Source organism: Sturnira hondurensis, unplaced genomic scaffold (assembly GCF_014824575.4).
Source record: "Sturnira hondurensis isolate 20B ecotype Veracruz unplaced genomic scaffold, ASM1482457v3 Scaffold0004136, whole genome shotgun sequence".
Taxonomy (NCBI): Eukaryota; Metazoa; Chordata; class Mammalia; order Chiroptera; family Phyllostomidae; genus Sturnira; species Sturnira hondurensis.
Genome location: NW_028076767.1, coordinates 26,175,547 through 26,202,946, shown reverse-complemented (window position 1 = coordinate 26,202,946; position 27,400 = coordinate 26,175,547). Strand labels below are relative to the sequence as shown.

The window sequence follows — 27,400 nt, the reverse complement described above, 5'->3', positions numbered from 1 at the left end:
GAGGTACCAGCAAACTGAGCAACTTGTCCCTGGTCTCACAGCTGGTATGTGGCAGAGGACAGGGTCTTAACCACTTTAGGAGGCTGTCTCTTCATTTTAAGGAGGAGTGAGCAGGGTCTAGTATTGTTTTAGGGGAAAACCAGCCTGTCTCCTGAGGGATGGCTGTGGACCTGGCCAGGTGGGGTGGTGTGCTGTCCTGTGTGTACATGTGGCTCAAGGGGAAGACCTGACACCTGACACTTGCCGGCCCCCATCTGGAGGTGGTGCCGAGGACTCTGACAAAGCAGAGCAGCCCTTCTCAGCCCACACAGCGGCTTCCTGGGCTCCCCCCCACCCCCACCCTGGCAGAGTTACATGGCAGTGAAATGAAGGCATCGCCATTCAGCTCTGCTTCCTGGACGAGCCGCACTGCCTTAGGGAGCGCCAGGTGCCGGATTCAATGAGTGTGGCTAGAAGCCTGCACTTTGGGTGAACCCACGGCTCATTTGGGTGAACCCACTCGGGGTGGGGAAGAACGGAGCACGGATACGGATTGCGGAGGGGACATGGAGGCAGCCACTGAGCTAAGAATGCCAGTGTCTTTTGTGCGTTTGCTGAGGAAGGAGCAAGGAATGTGCTGAAGATCCAAATGGGTCTCCATCAGAGGTAGATGAGATGTTCTCGACAGAAAATAGACTTCTCAGAAACAAGAGTCCCTCACAGCAGTTCAGATTGGCCTGACAGGCAAATCTGGACAGTGGATGAAAAATGGGTTGGTGTCATGGACAGGAAATCAGCAAGTCAGATGCCTGAGTTTCTCTCTTCCTTTCTCTTGTCTTTGCTTCCTGCTTCCTTTGGTTCATCTGCTCCATCCTCCTTGGTGCACGCTGACTTGCCTCTTGGCTTGGCTCTTGGTTTCCCTGCCCCCTGCTTCAAAGCTTGTGTGAACTCACCCTGGCCGCCACCACCTTCGAGCCTTTGGGCTCAACCCCCTCCCTTTCTGCTTAGCGTGGTCTCTGTCCTCTGAGCAAGGGAAGGCACATTGGCAGATGTGTCCGTGGCACCACGGACTCCACTGACTGTGAAATGGAAACTGCGGTTCAAGGAATGGGGAAGGGAGCTTTCGACACAGAGAATCAGGATGGAGAGAACGTTGGACACCATTAAAACTCTCTGGGGTGCTCAGATTTGGAGACATGTGGTGCACCCATCCCCTGAGGGTCCCATTTGCTATTGGACCACTGCCATGGTTCCAGAATTCTTTCTTTCTTTTTCTTTGCACATGCTCATAGTTACTGAAAAAATATGTTTGAAAAGGAATACATTCGCAAATCAAGACAAAAATAGTAATGCATTTTGGGGTCATGGTTTCATGAGATTTTTGAAGAACACACATCTTTTTTATTGTATTTTTTTACATTACTATTTATCCCCCTTATACTGTTCTTCCACCTCCACTCACCCCCTGCCCCCACCACCACACTGTTGTCTGTGTCCATGAGTCCTTTTTCTTTTCCACCCAGGAAGTGTGGTTGAGCCAGTACCTCCCCCATCCCAGGCCAACAATGAATCCATAGCAGAGGGATAAGCTGAGAAGCCATTCTAGACAGATCTCCGATGCGAGAATGTCTACATTTATATTCAGAGCACTTCAGAGTGCATTTAAATTGCTGCTACTTTAGCAAATGTCTTTCATGCAAATTTTGGTAGTTTTCAATGGAGAAGCCTTCATGTGAATCAATGGGGTGATTCTTCCCACCTCCCACGTGAAACACCCCATGCCTTTTAGTAGCATACCTGCACATGCTAAAGAGAGGGTCTCTGACTTGCCTTCTTCACATCTGAGGGGTTTGTGAGTTCTGCATCCTGATGGGAGGCTGGAATTCCAGGCGTGGGTCTCACGATGAGCTAGGGTTGCTTCGAACCCTAGCCCAGCCGTGTTTCCGGTCTCTGAAGCTCTATGGGGCCCCAGCCCAGGTTCCTCTATGTGAAGAGTGATGGTCTCAGGCTTCAGGGGAGGCTAAACCCAAAGGCTACCCCTGAGAAAGCTCGGGGTCACCCCCTTCAGGAGGCCTGCTTATAACAGCTTTTGACATCTTCAAATCAGCTCCACACTCCTGAGGTTCAGCTTGGGGACAGCCATGCTGAGGAGGTCCAGGTCATCTTCCTAGACCCTTCCTCAACGTCCTGGATTTGTGTTCATTTTTCTGCCCAGGGTCTGGTCCGTGTCCCCTGTTCTCTGATTCACCTGGCAGGGGCCCTCAAAGGAAGCCTGGTTGGAGGCTGTTGCACTGGAGGGTTGACAAGGAGTCAAGGCCAAAGTCAGGGCTCTGCAGCTCCCTATGGACTCAGAGCGCTTGGAGGTGACCTCCACATACCAGCCTGTCCTGCCAGGTGCCCAGGGCCCAGAGCCTTAGCAGTGGAGTCCCAGGAGGTCGTGGGCCCCTGCATCTGTGGCCTGAGCTGGAGCATTCATTTATCACCTTTAAGGACAAAAGGTTTACTTCTCCCAACTGGTCCTCACAACCAAGTCTGTCTCAGGAGCTGATTCTTAGTCTGATGCTGCTCATGACTTGAAGTTGCCCCCCTTCCACCCAGACCAGAAGCCTAAGTCTTACAAGGACTCACATGGGTGCAACGAAACCCCTTCTCCCACTCTTGGCTCACTAGCCTCCGGCCACACTGGCCTCCTTGCTGTTCCTCAGATAAACCAGGCATGATCTCACAGTTTTCAAGCTGTGCTCTGCCTGGGAAGCCTTTCTCTCAGGTCCTCCTTAGCTAACTCCTTCTCCTTTGATGTGTCCTTGCTCCCATCCCATGTTCTCAGTTAGGCATGGTTAATACTGCAACCTGCCTCTCTCCACCTCAGCAGTCCTGTACCCATCACTCTTCTCTGTTTTCTTTTCCTTTCTTTGCTGTGGAACTTAACATCACCTAACATCCAAAATCACTGACGTACTATGTTTTCTATAACTGTCCTCCTCCTCTCGCTGCCCCGGCAACTCCAAGGTCAACTCCAAGGTCAACTCCAAGAGGGCAGGGATTTCTATTGGTTTTTTCTTTTCTGACATATTTCAGGTGCCTAAAATAATGGCTAGCTTATATTACTTCTCAATAAATAATCTGTTGACTCAAGTTGAATGAGTCAGTGGTTTACCCAGAATATTCTCAGAGACCCTCACTAACATTGCAAATTCAGATCTGTCGACCTAGTTGACAGCCTGCTAAGTTCTGGGCATCTCCAAGGGTCCTTAAACACATGGGCTCGTCTCAGCCTCACAGCCCACGCCTTCTCTTGGTGATGAGACTGAGTCTCGTCAGTCACCCAGCTGCTAGCGCCTGGCTGCAAACCAGCCCCAGGTGCCCAAGAGCACGCCCCCAGCTAGCTCTTTCAGAATCCCAGGTTCATCCTTTTGTTCTCCCTGGGTCTTTACTGATAACATTCAAAACCATTTTCTTTCTATTTTGAACCCTCTCCCAAGTAAAGGTTGGGGGGGGGGGGTGCTGTAGCCATAAAGAAACACAAGAGTGTGAATAGTGCGCTTTACTGTGATGCCAAAAAGGAAAAAAGAAAGAGAGAAAGGAGGAAAGGAAGGTGGAGAGAGAGAAGGAGAAGGGCAAAATTCCAAAGCCAATTTCCTTGCAGCCAATTTTCAGCTGGGCGTCTCCCCGCTGTGGGCACCCAGCAGGGCTGGGCTACAGTAGACCGGGCAATCCAACTGTGCCTTGCTGCATCCCGGGGTTTCCACTGCCATTCGCAGATTAGGGCACCAAGTCATTTCTATGCAATAAGCCCCTCTCACATGCTCCATGCAGAGTAGGTGGAATTGTGGGGAAGGGCTGAGCAAGGAAGCCGGCCCTGGCTGAGTGCAGCACCCATGCGCCCAGAGTACTGCCCAGAGGCAGAATCCCAGAGGGCCCTGTCTCCAGAGGAGTTCTGGGTGATCCCACGATGACCCCTGGCATTGACTCTAGGGCCATGTCTCGCTCAGATGGGACAGAAGGAGGAACTAGATACAGGCGGCAGAACTGTCAGTGACACGTTAGGGCTACTTGGGAGCCACAGGTTCAGAGATGGATCCTAGTGGACACTACGAAATGAGATGGGAAGGGAAGAAGTTCCCAGGATCTCTGATGATGCGGGACATCAAATCTGTATCTTTACCCACAAAGAGTGTGGGCTTCTATAAAGCAGAGAAACTGCTTCAGACCGCAGTTAGCCGTCTCAGCTCGGGTACACTGCGGAGGAGAGGTGAGGGATTGGGGTCTGTGGCATTTAGCTCTGCACAGATAATAAGCCTGGGCACCACCCCTCTGCCAGAGGGCACCCAGGGGAGGGAAGAAAAGCCTGGCCTGGCTGTCAGGAAACCCGGACTGCCCTTCAAGGGAGCTCTCTAGCTTTTCAGCTTGGATTCAGTGTCCAGCAGGGGTGAGAAGGCATTGAAGCTCGATCCCAGTGGCCCTGCTCCCCTCGGCCGAGTTGGGGTCAGGCTGAAGGACAGCACCCCTGGTCTCTCTCCCTGGAGTGGCTTGGTGACGTCTCCTGAGGCAGGAGAGAGGACATGGGCAAACAGCCCATGGCCCAGGAGGGGGCCCGACTCCCAGGCACTGCCCGCTGTGGCCGGGGGAGCACACGTGGGAAGCACCAGTTCAGCCCGCTTATTCGCATCAGCACCGCACTCAGCAATGCACGATGCTCCTCCCCAGGGACTGCCGGGCCACTCACGGGTCCTCGTTTTGTGTACAGGTCAGGAAGGGGAGTTCAGGGCTGTGATTGCTTGTTCCCCTCCGCGCATTACTAGTGCTGTCGCCCATAAGAGGTGAAAATCGGCTCTCGAAGGGAGCAGGTGGACGAAAAAAATCATCCTCTTCTTATGCGTAATATCCGTCAAGTGCATACACAGCTCTACAGATGTGTGCAGAGCCCATACACAGCTATACAACATACCTGTAGAATTAAAATGTCATGGGGAAATTAAGAGGGAAAAAATGTCTAAATAGGTTTCTTAGGAAGTGGTAATAATAAGCAAAGAGGTTGAGGAGACCCGGTCTGGACCAGCTCCGTCCAGCCACCTGTTACACGCGGTTGTTGAACCCCCGAAACGCGGCCGGTCTGAATCAGAATGTGCAGGAATACGACATACACCGGATTTCAAATGCTTGGTGGGAAAAGCAGTGGAAGATGTCTCATTAATTATTTCGTGTTGATTATGTGTTGACGTAATAGCATGGCAGATATCTTGGGTCAAAATGAAATCTATTATGACAATGAATTTTACCTGTTTCCTTTTATTTTTGTCCAAATGCCGCTCCTAAGAATGAAAAGGTGCCAGCGTGGCTCACGTTTTATTCTAGTGGGAAGTCCTGCTCCAGACAACCATCCGCTCATCAAGTTTATACTCGAGCTTTCTGACTCCTTCTCACACTGTTTCTGTCTCCTTAAGAGAAAATCCACTTTACCTGTGTGACCTCAGGCATGCCTCTTGGCCTCTCTGGGCCTTAGTTTCTCCTGAATTCAGGACGTAGCTGAGAGCCTGGGGTCACTGCAGACAGAAAGCCATGGGCTTCCCGATGAACTATTTCCCCAGAAACGACAGTTCCCTAAATAGCAATGCTACCCGCTGTGTGTCTGCTTCTGGGGAAATGCCACATGGGTGAGATTAGAAGAAAGAGAAAGCTTCCAACCTGAGACCAGCAAAAGAGAGTGTTGGGGGGGGGGGGAATGCCCATTTTAGCCCAGAAGGGAGAAAAACAAAAGCTTTCATTTCTTGTGGGGAGGAGGAGACAGAACAAAAAAAGTGGACTTTCACAAAACCTTCCCCTAATAATAGGGGCTAATAAAACATCTTGCAAATGGGCTCTGCTGGTTTGAATTGATGCGCAGATCTCCAATTTGCCCATCTTTTATTCCTTTCCTAATGCCTAATTTAAGCGGGGCAGGGGAGGTAGAGAAAAATCAATTCTATTTTAATTTCATGAGAAAAATGCTGAATGAAGGGGAAATAATGTAACAGTGAAACTTCAGACTTCAGAATGTGTGATTGTGGGATCAATGGCCTTCTCTCCCGAAAGGTCTCTGGAGTCTGCCCCCTCCCTTAGCCTCTGAGAAGGAGGCAGAAGCTTCAAGCCTGGAGGAGAAACCTTCCGGGGAGGGGGGTGTGAGGGCCTTGGGAACCGCAGACCAGGGGCAAGTCTCCTCATCTCCCTCCACTGTCCAAATTTACTTCTACCCCAGTTCTCCTTACCTCTGGTCTGTGTGTTCCCAAGTCTCTCACCAGGAGCTCTTTCCATTCCTCCACACTCTAGGCATGTCCTCTCACCCCAGGTATCTCTTTAACAAACAAGTTCTCACAGCAGAGTTTCTGGTCTCCCTGGAAACCAGACTGGCCGCTCTGCCTGATGAGGTCAGGGCACTGAGGCTCAGCAGGTGGGTTCTAGATTCACAATGCCTACATGCCAAGCCTGCCTCTGCCTCCTACGAGCTGTGAGAACCCTGGAACGTTAGTTCTCCTCACTAGGCCTCCGTTTCCTCATCTGTAAAATGGGGATAAACATGGCAGTAGCCTTATAAATGTGTGATGACTAAGTGCATAATGCATAGAGCATGCTTGGTGTGGCTCTTGCTTGGCAAACATTAAGTGGCAATCGATATGAACTCATTATTGTGGTGAATTTCTATAAGGTGGTCAGAAGCAGAGAGCTGAGCCTTTGGCTTGGTTCCACAATTCCAGGTTAGGCCATCAATGGGAATTAGCACACATTTTTATTTTTCCTTCTTTAAAACAATATTTATTCGAACAGTTGGTTGTTTTTTTTTTTTACTTAGACAAAGTTCCTATAAACCTGTCTCCCCGCTCCCCTAATGTTACATCATCCGTGACCATAGTAAAATGATTCAAGCCAGGAGGTAACGGCGATTAATACTATAAAGTACAATATGATGAATACTATGCTTTACAGACCGTATTTCCAGTTCACTCGTTTTCCCCCTGATGTCCTCTCTTCCATTTACAGTTCAATCCAGGATTTTTTCATTGCGCTTAATTTGTTCTCCTCTGTCTCCCCTAATCTGGATCAGCTCCGCAGTCTGTCTTCATCTTTTAAGTCTTTGGCACCGTGGAAAGAGTACTGGTCTCTTCTGGTCTATTTTGTAGACTTCAATATAGGTTATTCATTTTTTGGCAAACATACCACGCAAGTGATGTGCCTTCCTTAGAGCACCTTAGCGGGAGCTGCCTGTATTTCTCATTACCGGAGTTGACTCTGATCCCTTGGTTAAAGAGGTACCATGTATTAATTAAGCATGTACTGTGTGTCTTCTTTGGGATACAAAAGAGGATAGAATGACATCCATGCTCTCAAGAGACTCTCAACTGTAATGGACAAATGGTGCTCTACTCGTCATTGCTGCATAACGCACCTCTCCCGAATGAGTAGCACACAGCAAGAACTTCATCATGCCCACAGAGTCCGCCGCGGGTCAGGGATTTGAAAGGACGTGGCCCAGATAGTTTGTTTCAGTCTCACGATGTTCGGGGACTGAGCTAAGAAATCCCAAATGGCCAGGAGTGACTAGATAGCTGAGAACCAGAGCCGTCTGGAGGATTGCTCACTTCCCTGGACAGGCATGACTCAGAGACCGGATGCACCTGGGACTGTCAAACAGAGCATCTGCAAGGCCTCTTCGTGCGCCCTGAGCTTCCTCACAGTGTGGTGGCCCCAGGGGTCGTACTTCTTCACTGCAGCATGGGTGCCCTAGACATGCGTGTGCCCCTGTGGACAGGTCAGAAGCAGCATCGCCTCGCGTGACCCAGTCTCCGAAGGAACACAGCATCATTTTCTCCACATTCTTCCCCGCAAAGCAGCCAAAAGTCCCGCTAGACTCAAGTGGGGGACATACGCCTCATTTCTTGGTAGGAGGAAAGGCAGAGGATTTGCGGCCATGTATTTAAAACCACCAAATCCAGAAAGCACTGAGGGGTGCTTTCTACTTTTCCAGGGTTGGAAACTCGGACCTAAGAGGACAAGAGCTTCACCAGCTGGGGTCCCATTCATTTTTAAATATGTAATTTAATTGAATGCCAACTATGTACCAGACAGGCCTGCATTCGGCTGCCAGGGAAGCTTCCCGAGTCTTCCCTGGGGGTGGCAAGCCCAGACAGATGTGCCGCAAACCTCGTGTTCTGACCATCACAGACACCTGCCAATCCTCTCCCCGGCAACTGGCCACACATGGACGTGCGCAAGGGGCAGGTGACGGGGCAGGTGACAGGGCAGGGTGGAAAATGCCACACTTTTGCATCAGAATGACTTCATTGCAAACCCAGCTGTATGACATTCTGAGTTTGTTACATGTTCATTCCTAATCCTCATTTATTCAGTAAACCTCACTGACTTCCGCTCTGCCAAGCCTGGGAGCTGGCAGTTACAGCGATGAATAAATAGAATCCAGGCCTTGCCCTCCACGGAGGATTTCCCCAGGCTCTCACTTCCAGAATGGCGACTGGTGGGGCTACAAGGTGCCAGGGAGCCGGATCAAGGAACTATTCAACCCCTTCCGCATCCCCAAAGCCAACCAGAGAGGAATTGGTCACGCAACTTAGCAATTTAACCAGGTTAAACTCAGCAGAACAGAAATCAGCTGAGTGTGAAGTTGGAAGGCGAGCCGCTTACATTTAAAAACCCAAGAAATATTTCAATGCGGACTAGAAGCAATTGGGAATATCACTAGACAGACTCATTAAGCAAGAAAGTTTCTGTGAAAATAACAAAATCATAGCACCCAGGGCACCCCATCATGAGATTAAAAGCCGAAAGGAGGTTTAAGCTTCATATTATTAAACCGCATTATGACAGTTTAGCGCGAGAGGGCTTAGAGCCATCGGAGTTGATGGTGGCCCTGTTATGGGAATCTGAGTGTGTCTTTGGAATTCAGACCTGTTTGAGAGAGGGAAACTGTCTGTCAGAATACCCCTCCCCTGTGGGTCAGTGGAGGGGAGGGGAGGAGACTGAGAAGCAGCCCGGTGGTAAGGATTAGCGGGGCTCAGATGCTGGCTGGGGGGCACTTAATATTAATGGGGCGGGCAGTGGGGGACCATCTTCTGAAGTCTGTAGGGGAGCTGGGCCGGGTGGTGACTTAGGGAGCAGAGTGGGCTCATGATAAGCACTCAATATATGTTCATTTCAGTTATTATCACCTACTGGCCAACCTGGCAGTTTTGATTGCTAGATGGTGAATGCTCATGACCCTGGGCCAGCTGGAGGCTGAGTCCTAGCAAGTGCTTTCTCCCAGTGTTTGATCCCAAAGCCACCGGGAAACCAGCCAAAGTCAGAGAGCAGGATATTGACTGGAAATGAGCCAACACCACGGTGGGTAAACAAGTGCACTCCCCTTCTGCGATGCCCCTGATTCCTGGCGACACGGGATCAGCATCAGCTTCCTGCAGGGTAGTGGCGGGACTCTCACGCTGGGTGGATGGCGAGCGTTGTCCCCTGTGCTGGCAGCCCAGGCAGCCCTAGCACAGCCAGCGGGCCATGGTCTGGGTCTGACCTTGGAGCGCAGATTTAGAAACCAAGAAGCCTGGCAGGCCCTGCCTGGGGTGTTGCCATTCTATCCAGTTAGTTGTTCATGGAGCACGGTGGCTGGTGAGATTACACAATATGTCCTGATCACTCATCTCTTGCAAAGTGGTGGATCTGGAGCTTCAATATGAGTTCTGTAATCGAAAGGTCTTCCCTCCCCAGCTCTTCTCATTCCTGAATGGCAGCCTCATCAGAAGGACCAGGCTGGTGGACAGAACCCCACCCCCACCCCCAGTAGTCTCCAGCCCTGAAGGCTCATCTGCTCTTAGGCGTTGGCTCTACCTTATTCCTTCATTTCTACGGACCTCAGCCTTCACCAGCCAGGCCCCAATGGACTTCTCAAATCCACTTCCTTCTCTCCATTCCCTCAGCTGGTCTGAACCAGGCCTGCTTGTCACCTGCCCCCTGGGTGAGAGCCAGGCCCCCCAGAGGGTTTCTGTTCCTCCTGGCAGTTCAATCCCTCATCCCCTTCAGTGAATGCGCATCTCCAGATTTCACGTGTGTGAACATCACCCGCAGAACTCATTAAAACCCTGATCCGGGACCCCAACCCCAGACATTCTGGCCCGTCAGTCCGGGGTGGGCCCTTGAATCTGCATCTCTAAGAAGCACCCAGGTGATAACTGATGCTCTGTTGCCATGGACCACAGTTTCAGTAGCACTGCTCTCTTAAACCCAGGCATGACCTGTACCTCTCTGGGTAGCCCACCTCTGATGGTCCTATATTACTCTCATGATAAAGTCTAAGCACCTGACCTTGGAGTAGGGCTGCCACATGCCTAGTGTGCGTGCTGCACAAAGACACACCACCGAAGGGATGCAGTTCACGGAGCCCTGGGCTGTCTCCGTCGGGAGGAGTAGAACTGGGCACAAGAAAGACCTGCCTCTTTGTTCTCACAAAGGCACCGTCAGCCCACTGACGTATAGAGGACAGGGTCGAGTGGGGACTGTATGTGCCTGGAGAGGTGCCTTTTTCTAATTTGTACAAAAGCATTACAGAAGGCCGTAGTCATCCTGCCCGAGAGCATCTCTCAGGCTTCCTCTTCCTTCACTCTCCTCTGTCTCCCGTCACTCCCACCTCCCTGCCACGTCCTTCATCTGGTCAACACCTTCACACTCCAGGGGAAGACTTCCTGACCCCAGGAGCCTTCCCTGCTGAATGCTCCCAAGAACCACTGTCCTGCCCTTCCTTCAGAGCAGTAGTCCTAATGCGCCCTGACCGCTGATCCCTATGGCCACCCCTGCCCCCTCACTGTGCTGTGAGTTGCCATAGGCTCCGCAGTGCTTAGCCCAGGGCCAAGTGCACGGCGCAGTGAGTGTTGTGGGTTCTATTCTGCAGCCACGGACACCTCACAAGTGCCAAACCCAGCATGCCACTTTTTCTTGTTGTTTCTTAAAAGTTTTATTTTGAAATAACTCTGAATGTACAGAAAAGTTGCAAAGACAATGCAGAGAGTTCTCTACCCTTCACACAACTTTGCTAAATGCTTACATCTTACATAGCCGTGGTAGAGTTGTCAAAATGGAGAATTCACATCTGTGCGTTATGATTGACTGAACTCCAAAGGCTTTTGTTTTCGTTTCTGTTTTCTAATTTTCCAAGTTATTCTGCAGGTGTCCCATTCTCCCTTCTAGGTTCCTGCATAGCGTTTAGGGGTCATGTCGCCTTCCTCTCCTCCATTCTGCAATAGTTTCTCAGTCTTGTTTTCATGACCTTGATATTTATTTTGAGTGTTCAGTGCAAGTTTATCTGATGTTTTCTCATTAATGGGCTGAGATTCTGGAGAAAAAGACCACAAAGGGTATATACCCTTCTTATCACATCGTACCAGGGGCCCCTTGACCTCCACGTGACTTGTCATTGACACTGTAGACCTTCACCACTTTGGTTAAGGTGGTATCTGCTGAGTCGCTCCATCCTAAAGCTACCATTTCCCCCCGTTCATTCAAAGTGAGGTGCTAGGGCCAGCCTGCACTCAAGGAGAGAGGAGTTAGCTTCCGTCCTTTGTGGGAGCAGGGTGTCAAAGCATTTGTGGTTTTATGATGGAAACACAACAGTAGCTAGGAAATCAGGGGGAGGTAAGCTATGGGAATATTCTGTTTCACCCCACAACTTGAGCATTCATCGGCGAATCCTGCCCACACCCGTTATGATTGAATGGTGAGTTTCTGGTTCCTTCCATCATGTCGTTTTCAGGATAGCTTTCCTTGGCACATGCCACATTTTGTAGTTCCACTCACTCCCCTTCATGCTGTAGCGTCCGGCTCCAGCGTTCTCAGCCCTGGCTGCCCACTGAATCTCCTGGAGAACTTTTAAAATGTACGGGTGCCCAGGCATCTGTATCCACAGCATTTGATTCAATTTGTCTGGGGCAGGGTCAGGCATTGGTGGTTCTTAAAAAGTCCCTGGGGCATTCTGTGCTCTGGAGTCCAGTCTGAGGACCCCTGACCCAGCCCAGCCCTCTGGCAGCTTCTTTGGGACGCTGTCCTGGCAGGACCCATTACTCTCTCTGGCAGGACCCATTACTCCCGAAGGACTCCGTGCCTTGCAATACCATCAGTCGTTTGTTTGTCCCCAAAGTCAGGAACAGGAATTTCTTCTTCGATGTTTCCTCAGAGCCCAGACCAGAGTCTTGCAGAGAGTGGATTCACAGGGAGCATTTGTTGATTGAGAGAATGAGTCCGCGTCAATAGGAGCAAAAGCGCTCGCTGTCTGCAGAAACGCGGCAGGTCTCCGCGCTGTCTGGCTGCCTCCACAGTGTTGAAAGCACCAGGCACACAGTACACACAGTGCACACGTCAGTCATGGGCCTTTTTCCCGCTGCTATTACAGTCCTTGGCTCTCTAAGAACAACAAGGGCCCTGTAGCCAAGAAGTCACTGGCGTGCGCGTGGTGGCCAGCTGCGTGTTCTCACTGTTCTTCGGGAGGAATGTGTCCCCCTGCTGTTTTTAAATTGCTAGGAAGCCAAGGAGTCAACACTACACGTCTAACAGGAGGAGATTACCTTGCACTGGTCTCCTTGGAGGTCATCAAGACAATGACCATGCTTGTACAGTGAGTCAAAAGAGGGAGTAAATATTTTAACCAGTTGTTTTGAGTTTACAGAGAAGTAAAATGAATTGAACCCTTAATACAGTGAACTGACCATGTTGGTCTATTTTACCTGTAGTCTTATTCACACACTAACGGGGGTGTCCAGCCCGGGGCCCACCGGCCACATGTAGCCCAGGATGGCTGTGAATACGGACCCACACAAAGTCGTAAATTTACTTCAAACTCTTCTTTTTTTGCTCGTCAGTTTTTATTAGTGTTTGCCCAAGACAATTCTTCTTCCATTGTGACCCAGAGATGCCAAAAGGTTGGACACCCCTGCTCATATTTCAAGGCCTCCAGAATATGAGCTGGAAGCCATTTGGAAAAGGTCGGGTCAGGTGGGATGCATAACTTAGGGTGCTGACCTCCCTCTCCCCCAAAGCGTTTAGGACAAAGATGCCGTGGATATAGGAGAAGCTGTAGAGGATGCTTCTGGAATGTCAAGCTTAGGGGGCAGGCTGTGACCCAGGTTATACTATCGCTACTGGTAGTTGATGCTGTTACGGGTTCCCTTCCTGTGGGGCAATCTGTTTGGTAGTGAGCTCTTTGAACAGCCCTCTGGTCCTTGCAGGGCACCCCAGGGTATTCGAATGGATTTGTCCAAGTTCATGTCACTCCACGGAATCCCTGTGGTACCACTGAGGCGGCAGAGAACGCTTCGTGAACTGTGGGTTTCCCTGCCCTTCCAGCATACTGCCTGATCACACACGTAGCTGCCCTCTCCCCTGCTCACACGTTGATTACGTCTCCTCCCTTGGCCTCGGTTTCCTCGGCTGAGGAATGGGAATAGTCAGAAAGAACCCATATCATTTTCTGAGGCTTAAACAAGGTGATTTTAATGAGAATCCCCTCTCACAGTGCCTGGCATGTAGCCGGGTTGCATCTTCTGATCAGCTGCTCCTGAGTCCTGGCCGCTTCCCTCCTCCTCACTTTAGCTCATATCTTCCATTAGCCTCATTATCTTCCATCTCGTCCTCAGGACCTTCATTTTGTCAGCTGCTCGATCTGAACATGGAACCACTGGGTCTTGCCCTGGACGGAGCCACTGCCTGGGGACCAGCATGGCGTGATCCGCGCATGTTCAAGAAACAAGTCCTTCCTGATGGGGCTCTCTGAGGGAAATGGTCTCCTTCTCTTCTTCCTCTCTCTCCTGCTTCTTCTTCTTCCATTCAGGGTAGAAAGGCTATTGTGGTTTTTTGCTCCATTGCAGCAGGAGCCTTGAAGCAAAGGCCAAAGTCCCTCCTAGCCCCCTAGGACCCTCGCTCCTGTCGAAGGGGTGCTCTCCAGGAGTGAAGAAGCTGGAGGTCACTCTGCAACATCAACTGAAACAGAACCTGACATTAAAATTATCCTTGAGCCCTTAAGGAACCCGAGGCTCAGAGAGGTTAAGCAAATTGCTCAAGCCACGCAGCTGGTTTGATCACTTGTTTATAGATGCAAAGGGAAAATGTAGAACAAAACCCAGCTGAGATCCTTGACCTCCTAGAGCTTAAAGTCTAGTACAAGGGTCAGCAACCTCTTTCTCCACACAGCTAGAGAGAAAATATTTAAGATGGTGTGGGCCGTGGAGTCTCTGTCGCGACTACCCAACTCTGCCATTGTGGTGTATGAGTAGCCACAGGCAATACAGAAATAAATGGCTTCCCTGTACCCCCAATATTATTTCATGTACAGAAACAGATGAAGGGCCGGATTTGGCTTTAAGGCATTACTTTTCCAACCCTTGAGAGAGTGGGAAAGGGACTCATAGTGGAACAACTACAGGGCTGAATGTAAAATTTGTGGTTTCAAGAGGAGAGATGTGATATGATTCTGGGAACATAAGGAGGGAGAGCGTGGGAGTCAGGGAAGGCGCTCGTGAAAAGCAGCATTTTAAGTAAGAGGAGTCATTAACTAGGTAAAAGGGAGGCATGGGAAGGAAAAAAGTGTTTTGAGCTGACAGAATAGCTCGTGCAAAGGTACTGTGGCAAAAGGACCGTGGCTCTTTTTAGGCACTGTAATAAGGCCTTGATGGCAAGAGAGGGCCCAAGAGAGGCCAAGTCATGGAGTGAGCTGATGAAGACCATGGGACAAGAATGTGGCCTTAATCCTGAGAGCTATGGGACTCTAAGGGGCGATGTGTTTGGATTCTCATTTTGACGTGCTGGCTCCAGGCTCCTGGCTAGGGATCCCACTGACAGACCAAAGGGACTGGGGGGCCCCAAGCACCTTGTTGCAGCCAGAGCTCAGCCCCTGGGGCCAGGGCTGACATGCAGCCCAGTACCCTTCCCCCCACTGACTTATTTGCTTTATGTTTACTGTTCTCACAAACCTTCCCAACAAAGATTCCCATTGCATTATGCGTTTGATGGCCACAGCCCCACCCCAGTCCCATCCCAGTTTTCTCACCTTCTTCCTTTCCCTCCCCAGCCCAACCCCTCCCCCCACCACACATTGCAAGTGCATAAAACTTGCAAGTTAAATTTTCCAAAGACTGTTTCTGACAAAGCAGTGGGGATTAGACTTGGTGAGGCCCTTCATCAAAAATTGAAGACACGCTATATTAACATACATTGATTTATTCATAGTGTGTCATTACAAGTAAGTGAGGATCCTGTAATACCAGGAAAGGTTAGGAGAGCAGGGGAACACGGTATATTATATTGACAGCTCGGTGGAAATCGAGTTGCTTCTGGATTGAATTTAGAGGACAGAAAAGGAATTGGCTAGTGAAAAAAAAAAAGGCATGAGTTTTCCCTCCTTGCACCTGTGTATCAATGTGGCCGCCATCCTTTCAAAAGGATGCATATTCATTCCTTCTCCACCTGTGGGCTGGGTTAACTGTCACAGGCAGGGTTCTCAGGGCGAGCTCCTTCTCCTGCCAGTAGGGAAACCCGGAGTCCAGCTGTGCACTAACGCTCAGCTCTCCTGTCTGCTCACCACTCTCTAGTCTCACTGGACTTCTCTCAGTTCCCGCAAGTCTTTTCCCACCCCAGACCTTGGTGCAGGCAGCTCCCTCTACCTGGGACCCAGAAGGCTCTCTTCTCTGCTCTGAATCCCTGTCCTCCTCCGAGATCAGTTCATTTCTTCCCCGAGACACCCCCCTGAGCACTTTGTGTTTGGTGTCTCTCAGAAGCAGACCCTTGAGACGAAGATTGGAATGACAGCATTATCAAGAAGTGTAGGAAACACTAGGGAATGGGGGAGAGAAAGGAAGGCAGCCAGTGGTGGGTATATTCCTCAGGCAGCTCCCTTTGGAGGCCAGTGGAGCAGAACCCCCCGGAAAAGTGCCCTAGGGCGTTGCAGGGGTGATAGGAGCCTGGGAAACTGAGTGTTATTTACCTGGCACTTCTGCCAGCGCCCAGGCAAAAAGCCCTCCAGAAGAGAGAGCAGGTGTTTATAGCTCACCTGAGAAGGGCGGAGTGGGCAGCGGTGGCCAGAGGGAACGCTGCGACCAGGCCTATCAGAAACCACTGCTGATTTTTTAAGTAAAGTTGGTGAGTTCCCTTACCCACCCGGGTGGACCTTCCTGTCAAGCATGGGACATTTGGGATGGAAGGCAGAGGGATGGAAGGTGCCGCGTGGTTGAACTGGCCTCGCTCTAGGAGAGAAGACACTTGTGGACGGGGTCCAACTTGTATTCATCTGGGGCCCCAGCAGCCCACCGTGCAGGTCCTAGAGTGCAGGGGTGTGCGGGAAGCACTTCCGAAGGAGCACCAAGTGAGGAATGGATGTGTTCTTCGATTAATGCGGTGTGTGTGTCCAGGCCGGGCAGGGTGGCGGGGAAGCAGGAGCTGAGGTTCTAGAGCCTAAGGGACCTGGGTGCTGTCCTTCCTCGAGCCCGTGGTCTGCAGCTGCATGTGACTTGCGTGAGTCTCAACAAGTCTGATGTTGAACGAAGGGCAAATCTTGTGATTTCATTGGTATAAAGTTCGAAACCCGGCAGAACTCCCCTGCGCTGTTAGAAGTCAGGAGAGAAGGTATCCCTACATGGGAGGCGGGTAAGGATTGAAGGGGCAGGAGGGGAAAATCTTGGGTCTGGAAATGTTCTCTCTCTTGATTGGGTGCCAATTGGATTGTGCTCAGTAAGCAAAAATTCATCGAGCTGCATAGTTTTCTGCGTGTGTTTTATACTCTAGTAATAAATGTTCCTAGAATAAGCTAGATAAACAAAAAAACATCCTGAACTTGCCACTTGAACAAATGTTTAATTTAGAAAAATAATGCTCAGAGTTACCACCCCCCCCGGGGGGGCCAGTGCCAAGGTGCCCACCTTTTGTCAGTTTCACAGCAGGGTCAGTGTGGCACTTGAGGGTGGGCACCTAGAAACGTCTAGAGGGCCGTGACGTGGCTGTGACGCCCAAGTGCGAGGTCAGTGGACACGTCTTCCTGCACAGCATGTAAACCAGCTTGGTTATTGGCAGACTCACATGATGAGTCACATAAGTGACTGAGGGTGATGGGGTCCTTGGATCATTACAGGTCTGCAATGGGTGAGGGAGCTCAAGACTGGGCCTCCGCTGTAGATATTTTGAAAAGCGCTATTTAATGCAAGTTGGTTCCCAGTTGAGCCTCGGTGTCTCCCTCATTAGAATGAGAATAGATGTCCTGATGCCCCAGGTGTCGGGAAGACGGAACAATACGATGCATGAGAAAGCCAGACAGCACCGGGTGGCGTAGGGGCTCAGGAGCCCCGTTTCTCTCTTTATTGTTGACGCTGGTTATCACCGATGTCCCCATTTTCTCCCCTTTGTCCACTTCCGCCCCGCCCCTGCAGCCTCCCTCCCCTCTGTCCATCCCCACGCTGCTGTCCGTGTCCATGGGTCATGCATATATGTTCTCTGGCTGCTCCCTTCCCCTACTTTCACCCAGTTCCCCTACTCCCCTCCCCCCTCCTCACCGACAGCTCTCAGTCTGTTCCCTGTGTCCATGCCTCTGCTTCTATTTTGCATTTTTAACTAGCTTTCCAACTAACTTATCAGGATGCTGCTCTCGAACACTGCTCTATGGCTGCGCCGTCCAATTCGGTGGCCACTAGCCACACGGGCCACTAGCCACAGCCACTTCTGCACTTTGAAATGTGGCCAGTCCAGATGGACATGCATCGTAAGGGGAAACCGCACACTAGATATATCTAAGGCTTCGAGTGAATAAAGGCAGACAATATTTATTTATATTACAGGGTATAAACACAGACTATCACATTAACTTTCTATGTTGATGACAGGTTGAAATGATAATATTTTTGCATATATGAATGAGGTTCGACCAAGTGTATTATTTAATTTGATTTTACATACTTTGTCTTTCCATGGGACCACTGGGAAATTAGAAAGCGTGCCTGTGGCGTGCACGGTGTTTCTGATGGGCAGCGATTCCCCTGAGTGCCAGCAGTGGAGACCTGTGCTCCCATGCCTTCTCCTGTCCTCTCCTGAGATTCCTCCCCCCGAACGCTGTCCAGCGTTCCAGCTGAGGTGTTGACTGGTTTATTCCCTGGCTTGTCCTGCAGATCAACTACAAGGCTGTGGGCTCCCTCGACCCGAGCGCCGACCTCTCCAGCCAGAGGGGGAAAGTGTTCAAGCTCCGGAACGAAACCCACCACCTCTTCGTGGGTCTGTACCCAGGGACCACCTACTCCTTCACCATCAAGGCGAGCACAGCAAAGGGCTTCGGGCCCCCCGTCAGCACTAGGATCGCCACCAAAATTTCAGGTATCTCTCTCAGAAAGTTGATGTTGCTTTGTGCATCCCCATCCCTCATTTTCCTGGGAGTGACAAAGGCCAGAGCCAGCTGTGACCATGTGGTTGGTACTGGAGGGATCAGGGCGGTGCAGTTCTTTGGGATGAAACCCAACCCACAACTTGTAAAAACTGTATCGGTTAGACCAGAGGGGATGCTGAGTGGCTCACCGAAAGATGTGCCACACAGGTGTATTAAGTAGTATTTCTGTTTCATACACAATGGCTTGTAAAAATGTGATTTATTTTTAGGAATATTTCTTTTGGCAGAGCAGGGCACAGCAGAGGTTCTCATGAAATGCCTGGTGAATGAATGAATGAGTGAATGAATGTTACAAAGCCAGGGTGGTCCAAGACTTCACCCGCCACCCCCAGTATCAGACAGCATCAAGCAGAATTGTCTCAGAGCCTCTTCTACAATGTATACTTTTCCAGAATACCTGCGCAGTCTGGCCTGCACACACACACATTTTGCATAACGGACCCATGGTATTTTTGGGAGCTTAATGTTTTCACTTATGTTTATACCATAGTGTTTTCAATGTTGCTACATTGCTTTCTGTTCTAATGTCCTGTCAAGTGGTTGGATGTAATTTAATTAAACATTCCCCTGTGGTTGGCTAGATTTGGTACATCCATGATGTTATAAAATAACACTTCAATACAGAGTTACATTTAATTCATTGGTTTGGATTATAACTTTGGGATAAATTCCAGAAATTGAAATACTGAATGAAAAGGGATGTGGACTTCAATAGCTGTTAATGCAAATGGCTAACTTACCTTCCCAAGGGATTCGATTCAGTGGCACTCCTGTCGGTTGGGGGTGAGAGAGGGAGGGTCTCATGAGAAAAAAAAGATAAGAAGAACTGCTTCATTACTGCTGAAATGTGCATGTCAAATGTGCTTCACAAGGTTGGCAGCGTTCACATCTTTATTAAGTCCTTATTTTTCCCGTGTTTATCTGTGTATTTGGTGTGGGACTTTTGATTCATGAGGGTTACTGGCCATACCGCTGCCACCCTTCCCCAGACTCTTCTGCACCTTGAAGGAGCCCTCAGGCAGGTTGGAGGTCAGGACCTCCTTTGCTGAAGGCCTGGGGGGCTGTGTGACTCTCGCTGAGCCTTTCCCAAAGATCCCCCCTTCCAGTCGTCCTGAGCATCTGTAGGGACAGCATCGAGGGGAGATGGTGAGTGGGGTCTGGGCCCGGTGCTGAGCTCCACACTCTCTCTTCTCTTTGCCCAGCTCCGTCGATGCCCGAGTACGACACGGACACCCCGCTGAACGAGACAGACACGACCATCACAGTGATGCTGAAGCCTGCTCAGTCCAGGGGAGCGCCTGTCAGGTGAGGGGGCTGCTGCACCCAGCACTCATGGTTTTCTCTCTCTGCACTAGGCACACCTCTCACTGAGACCTGTGCCCATCAGCACCCATGGGCAGGGCTGGCCAGGAGCAGGGCTTCCTGCAGGAGGAGGGTCAACAACCCAAGCTCAGGAGCCTCACTCTGCACAGTGGGCTGTTGGAACTGATTCCAAGGGAGCATGCTGATGGGGACCTGAGGAGGGCTGGGAGAGAACCTTCTGGAACACATCTACGGTACATTTATTTAGTGGGTTGGAATTCTGAAAACACAGTCTCCTTTCCATGTCTGGCTGATATTAACAGACAAATGGCCAGACGATTGTGAATGGAGCCAGACCTCCGGGCTGGTCCCGGGTAGGGTCTCAGTGTGCTGGAGTCCCGCAGAGGGGCTTAAAGTCAAAGCCACATTACTGATTTTCACAAGAGGTTGCTGGAGCCCAGGAGCACGCCTGGGACTCAGGCAATGAAAGCTTCTCAGTAACTAAGCCATCCTAGTGCAAGGTCATGGATCATGGCTATCAGCAAGGTGGGCATCTCTTTTAAACCAGCTACACTTTGCTCAAGGGCAGCAGCTCCTACGTTGACTGCTGGTTTGCTCAGCGATCAAAGGACCACGGGCCCTTGAAATCAAGCAGGGTGTTGGGTGAAACAGCTTTCAAACTGGCTCAGGCCAGTTCAACAAGCATGCACTGAGTAGCTTGGATGCCCCAAAGCGGGGAGGGGCCTAGGGGGTAAAAATCATTCATTTATATATTCATTCACCAACTCTTCATTGGACAGCACTCTGTGCCACGGCTGCTTCACCGCTCAGGCTACAGTAGTGAACTAGCCGTGAATGACTCACGGTCTAAAGGGAGCCAAACTCTAGCTGGGGAGACAGAAACATGAAAACATAATTAGAATGCAGGGCACACTCATGGAGATGTGCATCGGTCGTTACGAGAGTTCAGAGGGGAGAATTCCCAGCAGAGGTGACGCCAGGCTAAACCTTAATTGTGTGAGATTTTGGCAAAGCAGTCAGCGGGTCCAGGCTGAGCACAGGCGTGGGGGAGGGAAGCAGCCTGCTGTCCTGGGAGCAACCGGGGGCAGTTAAGTTTGCTTTAGTGTAGAGATTACGGCAGGGGTGGTGGGGTGACTTTGGGGGCCGTGTTTGAGATGCTCGGGCGTGTTTAATGGGCCTCAGGGAGCCACTGATAGCCACGTGCCGTGTGATACTGTGTGATACTGGAGACTGGGAGACCTGCCAGGAAGGAGGCTTTTGAGATGGTCTAGTTATCTGTTTTCCAGCCGGATCCAACTCTACCCAGGAATGATAGGCCTTGCAGCAGATAGAGTCCTTTGAGGGAAATCTGGAAGTTCCCCTCCGTCCCGTGGACTTCGGACAATGTCCTGTCCTGAGTCAGGTGAATCTTCAGACCTTGCAGCAGGTTTGTGAGGTGTGTGTGCAGCACCTAAACTGAGAACTTTTCCCCTACATTCTGCACATGGGTTGTTTCAGGTCTGTCCTGGCCGTGATGAGCCAAAGCACATGGTGCCTCTTACATCCAATAGTTACTGAGTTACTCACTTCTTATCCCAGTTACTTTTATGCAACATCATCATTTAATTCTGTCTATACACTGCCATATTATTATCCTCATTTTCAGATGAAGAAACCGAGGCTCAGAAGTCCCCACATGCAGACAGACAATAGGTAGGAAAGCTGAGATTGAATGCAGGTCCTCCAGGTGCTAAGTCACATGTTCCATTCTGGCCACCCCTGCCCTCCTCCCTTTCACAGCTCTTACCTCTCTCACACAGCAGCATTGGTCATGTTTCAAAATCTTAGCAAGCTTTCCAGGTGGCCAGCTAAGGCCCAGAAAAGAGAAACCGTGTATCCGATGTTGCATGATATGTTAGCAGCTGACCCCAAACCCCTGACCTTTGTATAGGAGATCCAGGTATCCCTTTTTATCCCAGAGGCCTACAGACCTATGAGCAAAGAGACCTGATCAGCTGGCACCACAGGGGCTCCTGGTGGGTGTGGATCCAGCTCTCCGTAGCCTTCTGGCTGCTGGATGGGGCAGTGGAAAGGATGTAAGCTTAGTGGCAGAGAACCTGGGTTCACATCCTGCTCTAACACTCACACTGCTGTGTGACCTTGGACTAGTTACTTAATGTCTCTGAACCTGAGCTTTCCTCATCTGGAAAGGACGGAGGGTCGTTATTTCACAGAGGGCGGCTGAAATATAGAAGCCAAAGGAAGGCAGGCTCCCAGAGAGTCACTTCCTTTGTTAGCTTTGCGTCTTCTCTTTGGAACTTAAGAAGTTCTGTTCAAAATGGTTTTTGAAAAATCTTTCCCGTTACTAGATCACAGGGTTGCCTGCTTCCTTCCTATTCAAATGTCCAAAGCGTTTTTGAGACCCTGATTTTATGATGAGGAGGGAAGGACTTCTGCTTTTTCCTGCAGATCCCCTAACTTTTTTCCAGCATAAAGTTTCGGAAGAACTTCTTTAAAAAATTGTACTTAAAAAATAATCAGTCTGGGTTCTTCCCAGTGGCCGCATAAAGTTAAATTTTATACTGAGGATTAGGGTCCCATCCTTAGGATAAATCAGATTGTATGTCTGTGAACCTCTAAAAACCCACCAAAGTAATTAGTACCATGTTTTATTGGGCAACTTCTACGGTCCCAGAGCTTAACCTTGGCTAACCTATGAGTAGTACCTTTCTGTTGGAGATGAGGAAACAAATGAAAGCTCAGTCACAAAGCCTGTAAGTGATGAAGCCAGGACTAACATCCAGGCCTGCCTGACTGCAGAGACCAGCAGAGGGGTCCTCTGAGCAGCCCAAACCAATGTTCCTGGGAAAGCCCTTCCAGTTCCCACAAAGAGAAGCCCCTGACACAGTCCCTACAAGCCAACATTCTCTTAGGATGCCTGCTGTTTAGTAATCTCATGCATTCTGAGACTACAGAGTGGGAATGCCCCAGCAGCAGTGAAAAACTGACAATTGGCAGGGAGAAGAAAGCAGGAAAACTCTATAAAACCGACACAGGAATAAGGAGACCTGCAGGCTACAGCTCCTCACTGCCATGGTTGTTCCTGGCTCACCCCAGAAATGTAGCATTAGGGTCCACGTCTTCAAATAAAAAGAACCTGCTAGCTTGCACCTGATGAGCAAGGACTTACTGTGCGCCTCTCACTATAAACTATCTGTGTGCTCACGGCATTACAATGATAGTCTCCCCGTTTTGCAGATGTAGAAACTGAGGTAAACAGACACTGAGTGAGCTGACCCGGACCGCAAAGCAAGGAAACAGTGCATGCAGAATTTAAACCCAATTCAGCTGACCCCAAGCCGACACTCATTCCACTATACACCACCACGTCCCTAGGAGAGAGTTATGCATGATATATTTTGGTGACATTTCCAAAATTTTTTTTAAAAATTAAAATAAATGTCACTGCTCAAAGGGGCAATGCTTGGTGTCTGGAAATGTCTGGCTGCTTTTCTTCCCAAGCCTCTGGATCATTGAGGGTGGGTACACTCCATTTCTAGAATTATTTTCAGACTATTGCTTGGGCATTTGCCAAGGAGGATAAGAGACTAACCAAAGCCACTTTGCAAGACTTTCAGGACAACTTGCAATGACAGCAGTGGCCATATCACAGTAGATTTCTGTTGGCTTAACTCATTTTCACCTTGAACTCAGGGCACTAAGATACCCACGTGGGAGGCAGTTGACCAATAAATCAGTCAACAAATATTTATTGAGCACTTGCTATGTCCCAGGAACAGGACAGAGCAGGAAACAAGATGGTCACACACCTGTCTTGTTCAGGCTTATCATCCAGAAACTGTGCCTGTGAATGGGGTTGGAGGTTCTGCGTTACACAAGGAAGCAAATGGGTTCGTGAAACTGACCCAACAAGATAATACGAGGCCAGTGAGGACAGGGACTGCGTTGGTTGAGAGGAGGAGTGGACTGGCTGGAGTGGACTGGTGGCCAGTGTGGAGCCCTGCAGGTTGGGGGAAGCGGGAGCATTGAGAAAACAACAAAGGCTCTGCCTGTCAGGCACAAAGAGGTCAGGGGATGTGTTGGACCAAGGGTGCCTGGAATTGCATGTTATAGTGTTAGGGCCCTTCATTGCATTGTGTCATCTGATGGCCATGGATGCAGTGCGTAAGCTGGATGGCAAATATCATCTCCATTTCAGAGGATGAAGCTGAGTTCTAAGATGTTCAGTGATTGGTCCAAGGTCACCAAGCTTGTTACATGTACAGCCAGGACACGGACCTGGCTCCTCCCAGAAGGTGGTGAGTTTCTCCTTGTCTGGTGTGTCACTTGATGACTGGGTAACCTTTCGACGGGGAGGCTGTGGAGTGAACCTCCATCAACTAGGAAGTGAGGGGGAGGCAAGAGGCCTTCTCAGGGTCCTTCGGCTCTGGGCCGTGTGGGCCTAGGCTGTAACTTGTGAACCTCAGCACGTCTCTCTCTAAGTGGAGAGTCTGCGTGTCCTCAAACAGATGCGCAGCTAAGCCCCAGCCTTCAGGGGTCACCCCGGGAGGCCGTCCTTCCTCCTTCAACCAGCAGCGCTCTGGCCCCGGCTCAGCCCAGCTCCAGCCCCTGCTCTGCCACTTGCTGCCCCTCTGGGGCCCCGTGGCCCTGACTCCTTCTGGCTGAACCGAGCATGCTGGGAGGCGAGGAGGGGTGGAGGGGAAGATTGGTGTGTGCGGCTCCCGCACCCTCATCTCTCCCACCAAACCACGTCGGCTGCTTGGCCTATATTTCTAATACTCCGCAATAGAGATTTATTGCTTTTGCATTGCTTTCCCCAGGCCTTCAAAGATTTATTGGTTTTTAAGTGACAGAATCCCAGAATTGCTTAAAAGATCAATCAAATAGTGACTAGAATCTAATATTCAGCTCTGACTTAAGCACGCTGAGCCTTCTTCCTCCCCACCCCACCTGTCACGCTGATGGATCCGTAGTAACCTTCACGAGAAAGTAACTCGGCCATAAATTAACCACCCGTAATGCAGTCCCCGAAGTACCGCGGGGGGCAGAGCCTGGATTCGGTATCAGACCCTCCTCTGCATCCCCAGCCGGCTTCTGTAGAGATGTGCTTTTTCTCTCCCTACTCTGCCCTCATCCAATAGGGCAGTGGGACCCGTCTGCCCAACGTCAGTCTCAGCTCTGAGATTAGCTCTGTCTTCTCTCCCCCACCCTTCTTCCCTGACCCCTGTCCTAGCTTGTCAGGGTGGCCTGCTGGTTTGCCTGGCATCAGTTTCACTTCCTCATCCCTCTCCCACTGAGATGCCGGAATAGTCCTTCGGATGCACAAGTTGGATAAAGTTAACTTTTCTGCTTAGAATTCTTTAACGGGTCACGGGTTCCCTACCGCATTTACATTCAAGCTTCTTAGCATGGAATTTATGGCCCATCGGAATCTGACCCCAACTTGTTTCTGGTTTTATTTCCTTTCACTTTGCCCCTTCCCCGGTTTTACCCAAGTTCCCTGTGTGCTTTCTTCCTCATTCCTTCCCAAGCGTTTCATTGTGCTACGCAGTTGTTGGCTTTTCTCTGGTTTTGTTTCCTTCGTGTTCTTGACTACAATGTGAGCTCCAAGAAATCGAGAAGCTTGACACTAATAGGTTCCCTTTCCTGGGGACAGTGTCTGGCAGTTAGTAGATACTCAAAAAAACATAAGTAAATCGGCAAGTCTGTTTTGCACACTTGGTCGATGCCCAGGACTGTGGAGGTGCACCCCACAGGCCCTGCCTTCCGCTGCCCCCTAGTCTATAAGAGTGCTATTCAGCCCTGGCTGGTGTAGCTCAGTGGATTGAGCATGGGCCTGAGAACCAGAGGATCGTAGTTCGATTCCCAGTTAGGGCACATGCCTGGGTTGCAGACCAGTTCCCAGCAGGGGATGCAGGAGAGGCAACCATACGTTGTTATTTCTCTCCTGCTCTTCTTCCCTTCTTCTCTAAAGATAAATGGTTAAAATCTTTAAAAAAGAAAAAAAGAGTGCTATTCAATAGAACTTCCTGCTCAGGTGAAAAATGCCCTATCTCTTCGCTGTCCAAATAGTCACCATTAACTATATGTGGTTATTGAGCCCTTAAAACATGACTAGTGTGATTGAAGAATTGGTTTCTTAAAAGTTATGGATAGTGGCTACCACTTTAGATGACGCAGATCTACAGGGAGAACATTCAGAACAAGAAACAAACTGCTGACGACCCTGCGTACTTGGTCAGAGGTTCCTGTGAGAGTTCCGTTGCAGAGGTGTCCATCCACGGCCTGGTGCAGGGAGAGCTTCTCCAATGGGGTCAGGGTTGCTTAGCAACAAAGGGGAGGCGTGGCCCAGGAGGAAGGAGCATAAGCAGGAGCCAAGGCAGAGAAGATGCACAGTGTGTTCAGGGCACTGCAGAGGGCAGTGGCAGGAAGTGAGGAGAGAGGCAAAGAAGTGGGCAGAGACCAGGTAGAGAAGGTCTTCACTTGAGGTTTGGACTTTGTCCTGATGTGGGGAACATTGGTGGGAACATCCAGGGCCATTTCCCGCCCTTTAGCAGAATGCATTTGCTTCTCTGTGGCTCCCCCTCTGTCCTGGCCACTCCTCTGTCGGGAACTTGCATGTCACAGCCTGTGACCCCCTTGTGTCTCCTGACTGAGACCATCGATCTCTTACGCTCTCCCTGCCACAGCCGACTGCCCCGTTGGGTACCTTGGAACAGCAGAGGCTCCAGGAATCAGATCCAACCTGATGTCATTGACTCACTGGGTGCCCTTGGGCCAGTTACTTCATCTCTCTGATCTCCAGACTTCTTGTGGGTACAATGGGACTGCCCGGGCCACAGGCTGTTTTGAAGATCAACTAAGCTGAAGTGAGTGAAGTACAATTGGCAGTTGTTCAACCTGCTCCTTGGCTTGGCCAAGCTGTTGGGATGGGACCGACTGTCTGCCCTGGTCGCTGTGGGGTGGAGTCCTCTTCAAGACCTGCTAGAAGCTGATGCCTGCTTGCCGGGTTTCCTCTAACACCATGGAAGGTGCCGGCAAGCATATATCAGGGAATGTGCAGTTATCTCCAAGGGTGTCCGCAAATCCTTGAAATGATCTTACCTTACAAATGGATCCCCAGGGTTGAACACCTTTCGCAAATACCAGATCAGGCAGACAGGGCCTGGGCGTCTCAAGCGCTGAAGGACCAGTGAACTGAGGTCAGCAGTGCCCTCGGGTTGGAGGAGATGCACCTTCATGGTGTGAAATTAAAGCAAAGCAGATCCAGAGCCCCCTCAGGAAGGGGATTGGGGACCCTCATGAGCTCCATTCACTGAGGGCTTATAACTACTGGGACCAGGGTGGGTACACAGAGTCAGACCAAGCCCGAGAGGTGACCCCAGACCCTAGGTGATGAGCCAGGTTTATCGGTTCACCTGTTCATGTGTTTATCAATTCATTAACTAATTAGGTCAATGAATATCTCATTTGAATTTGCGCAAACAACCATGTGCCAGACACCACTGGCACTGAAGATCAGAAATAAGCAGAACAGGCCGCACGCAGCTGAAATCCTAATAGCAGAGATGGCTCTGTGCCAACGGACACTGCTGACAGACTGACTAGGTGCAGCCACCGCTTCCTGGGCCCACGGCACCTCACCCTCTCCCCACTGGTGTC

The 27,400-nt window shown here is 50.3% G+C and overlaps 1 protein-coding gene across 11 annotated transcripts in view; it reads left to right on the top strand.

Moving 5' to 3' along the window:
• The window catches only part of PTPRT (protein tyrosine phosphatase receptor type T), a 945,487-nt gene that overhangs the window by 691,597 nt on the left and 226,490 nt on the right, over positions 1-27,400 (top strand). For all 11 annotated transcript variants that reach the window (XM_037044094.1, XM_037044090.1, XM_037044092.1 and 8 more), the window contains 2 exons: positions 18,144-18,345; positions 19,618-19,720. In XM_037044094.1, the coding sequence (XP_036899989.1) occupies positions 18,144-18,345; positions 19,618-19,720 (305 nt within the window). The remainder of the gene's footprint in view (positions 1-18,143; positions 18,346-19,617; positions 19,721-27,400) is intronic.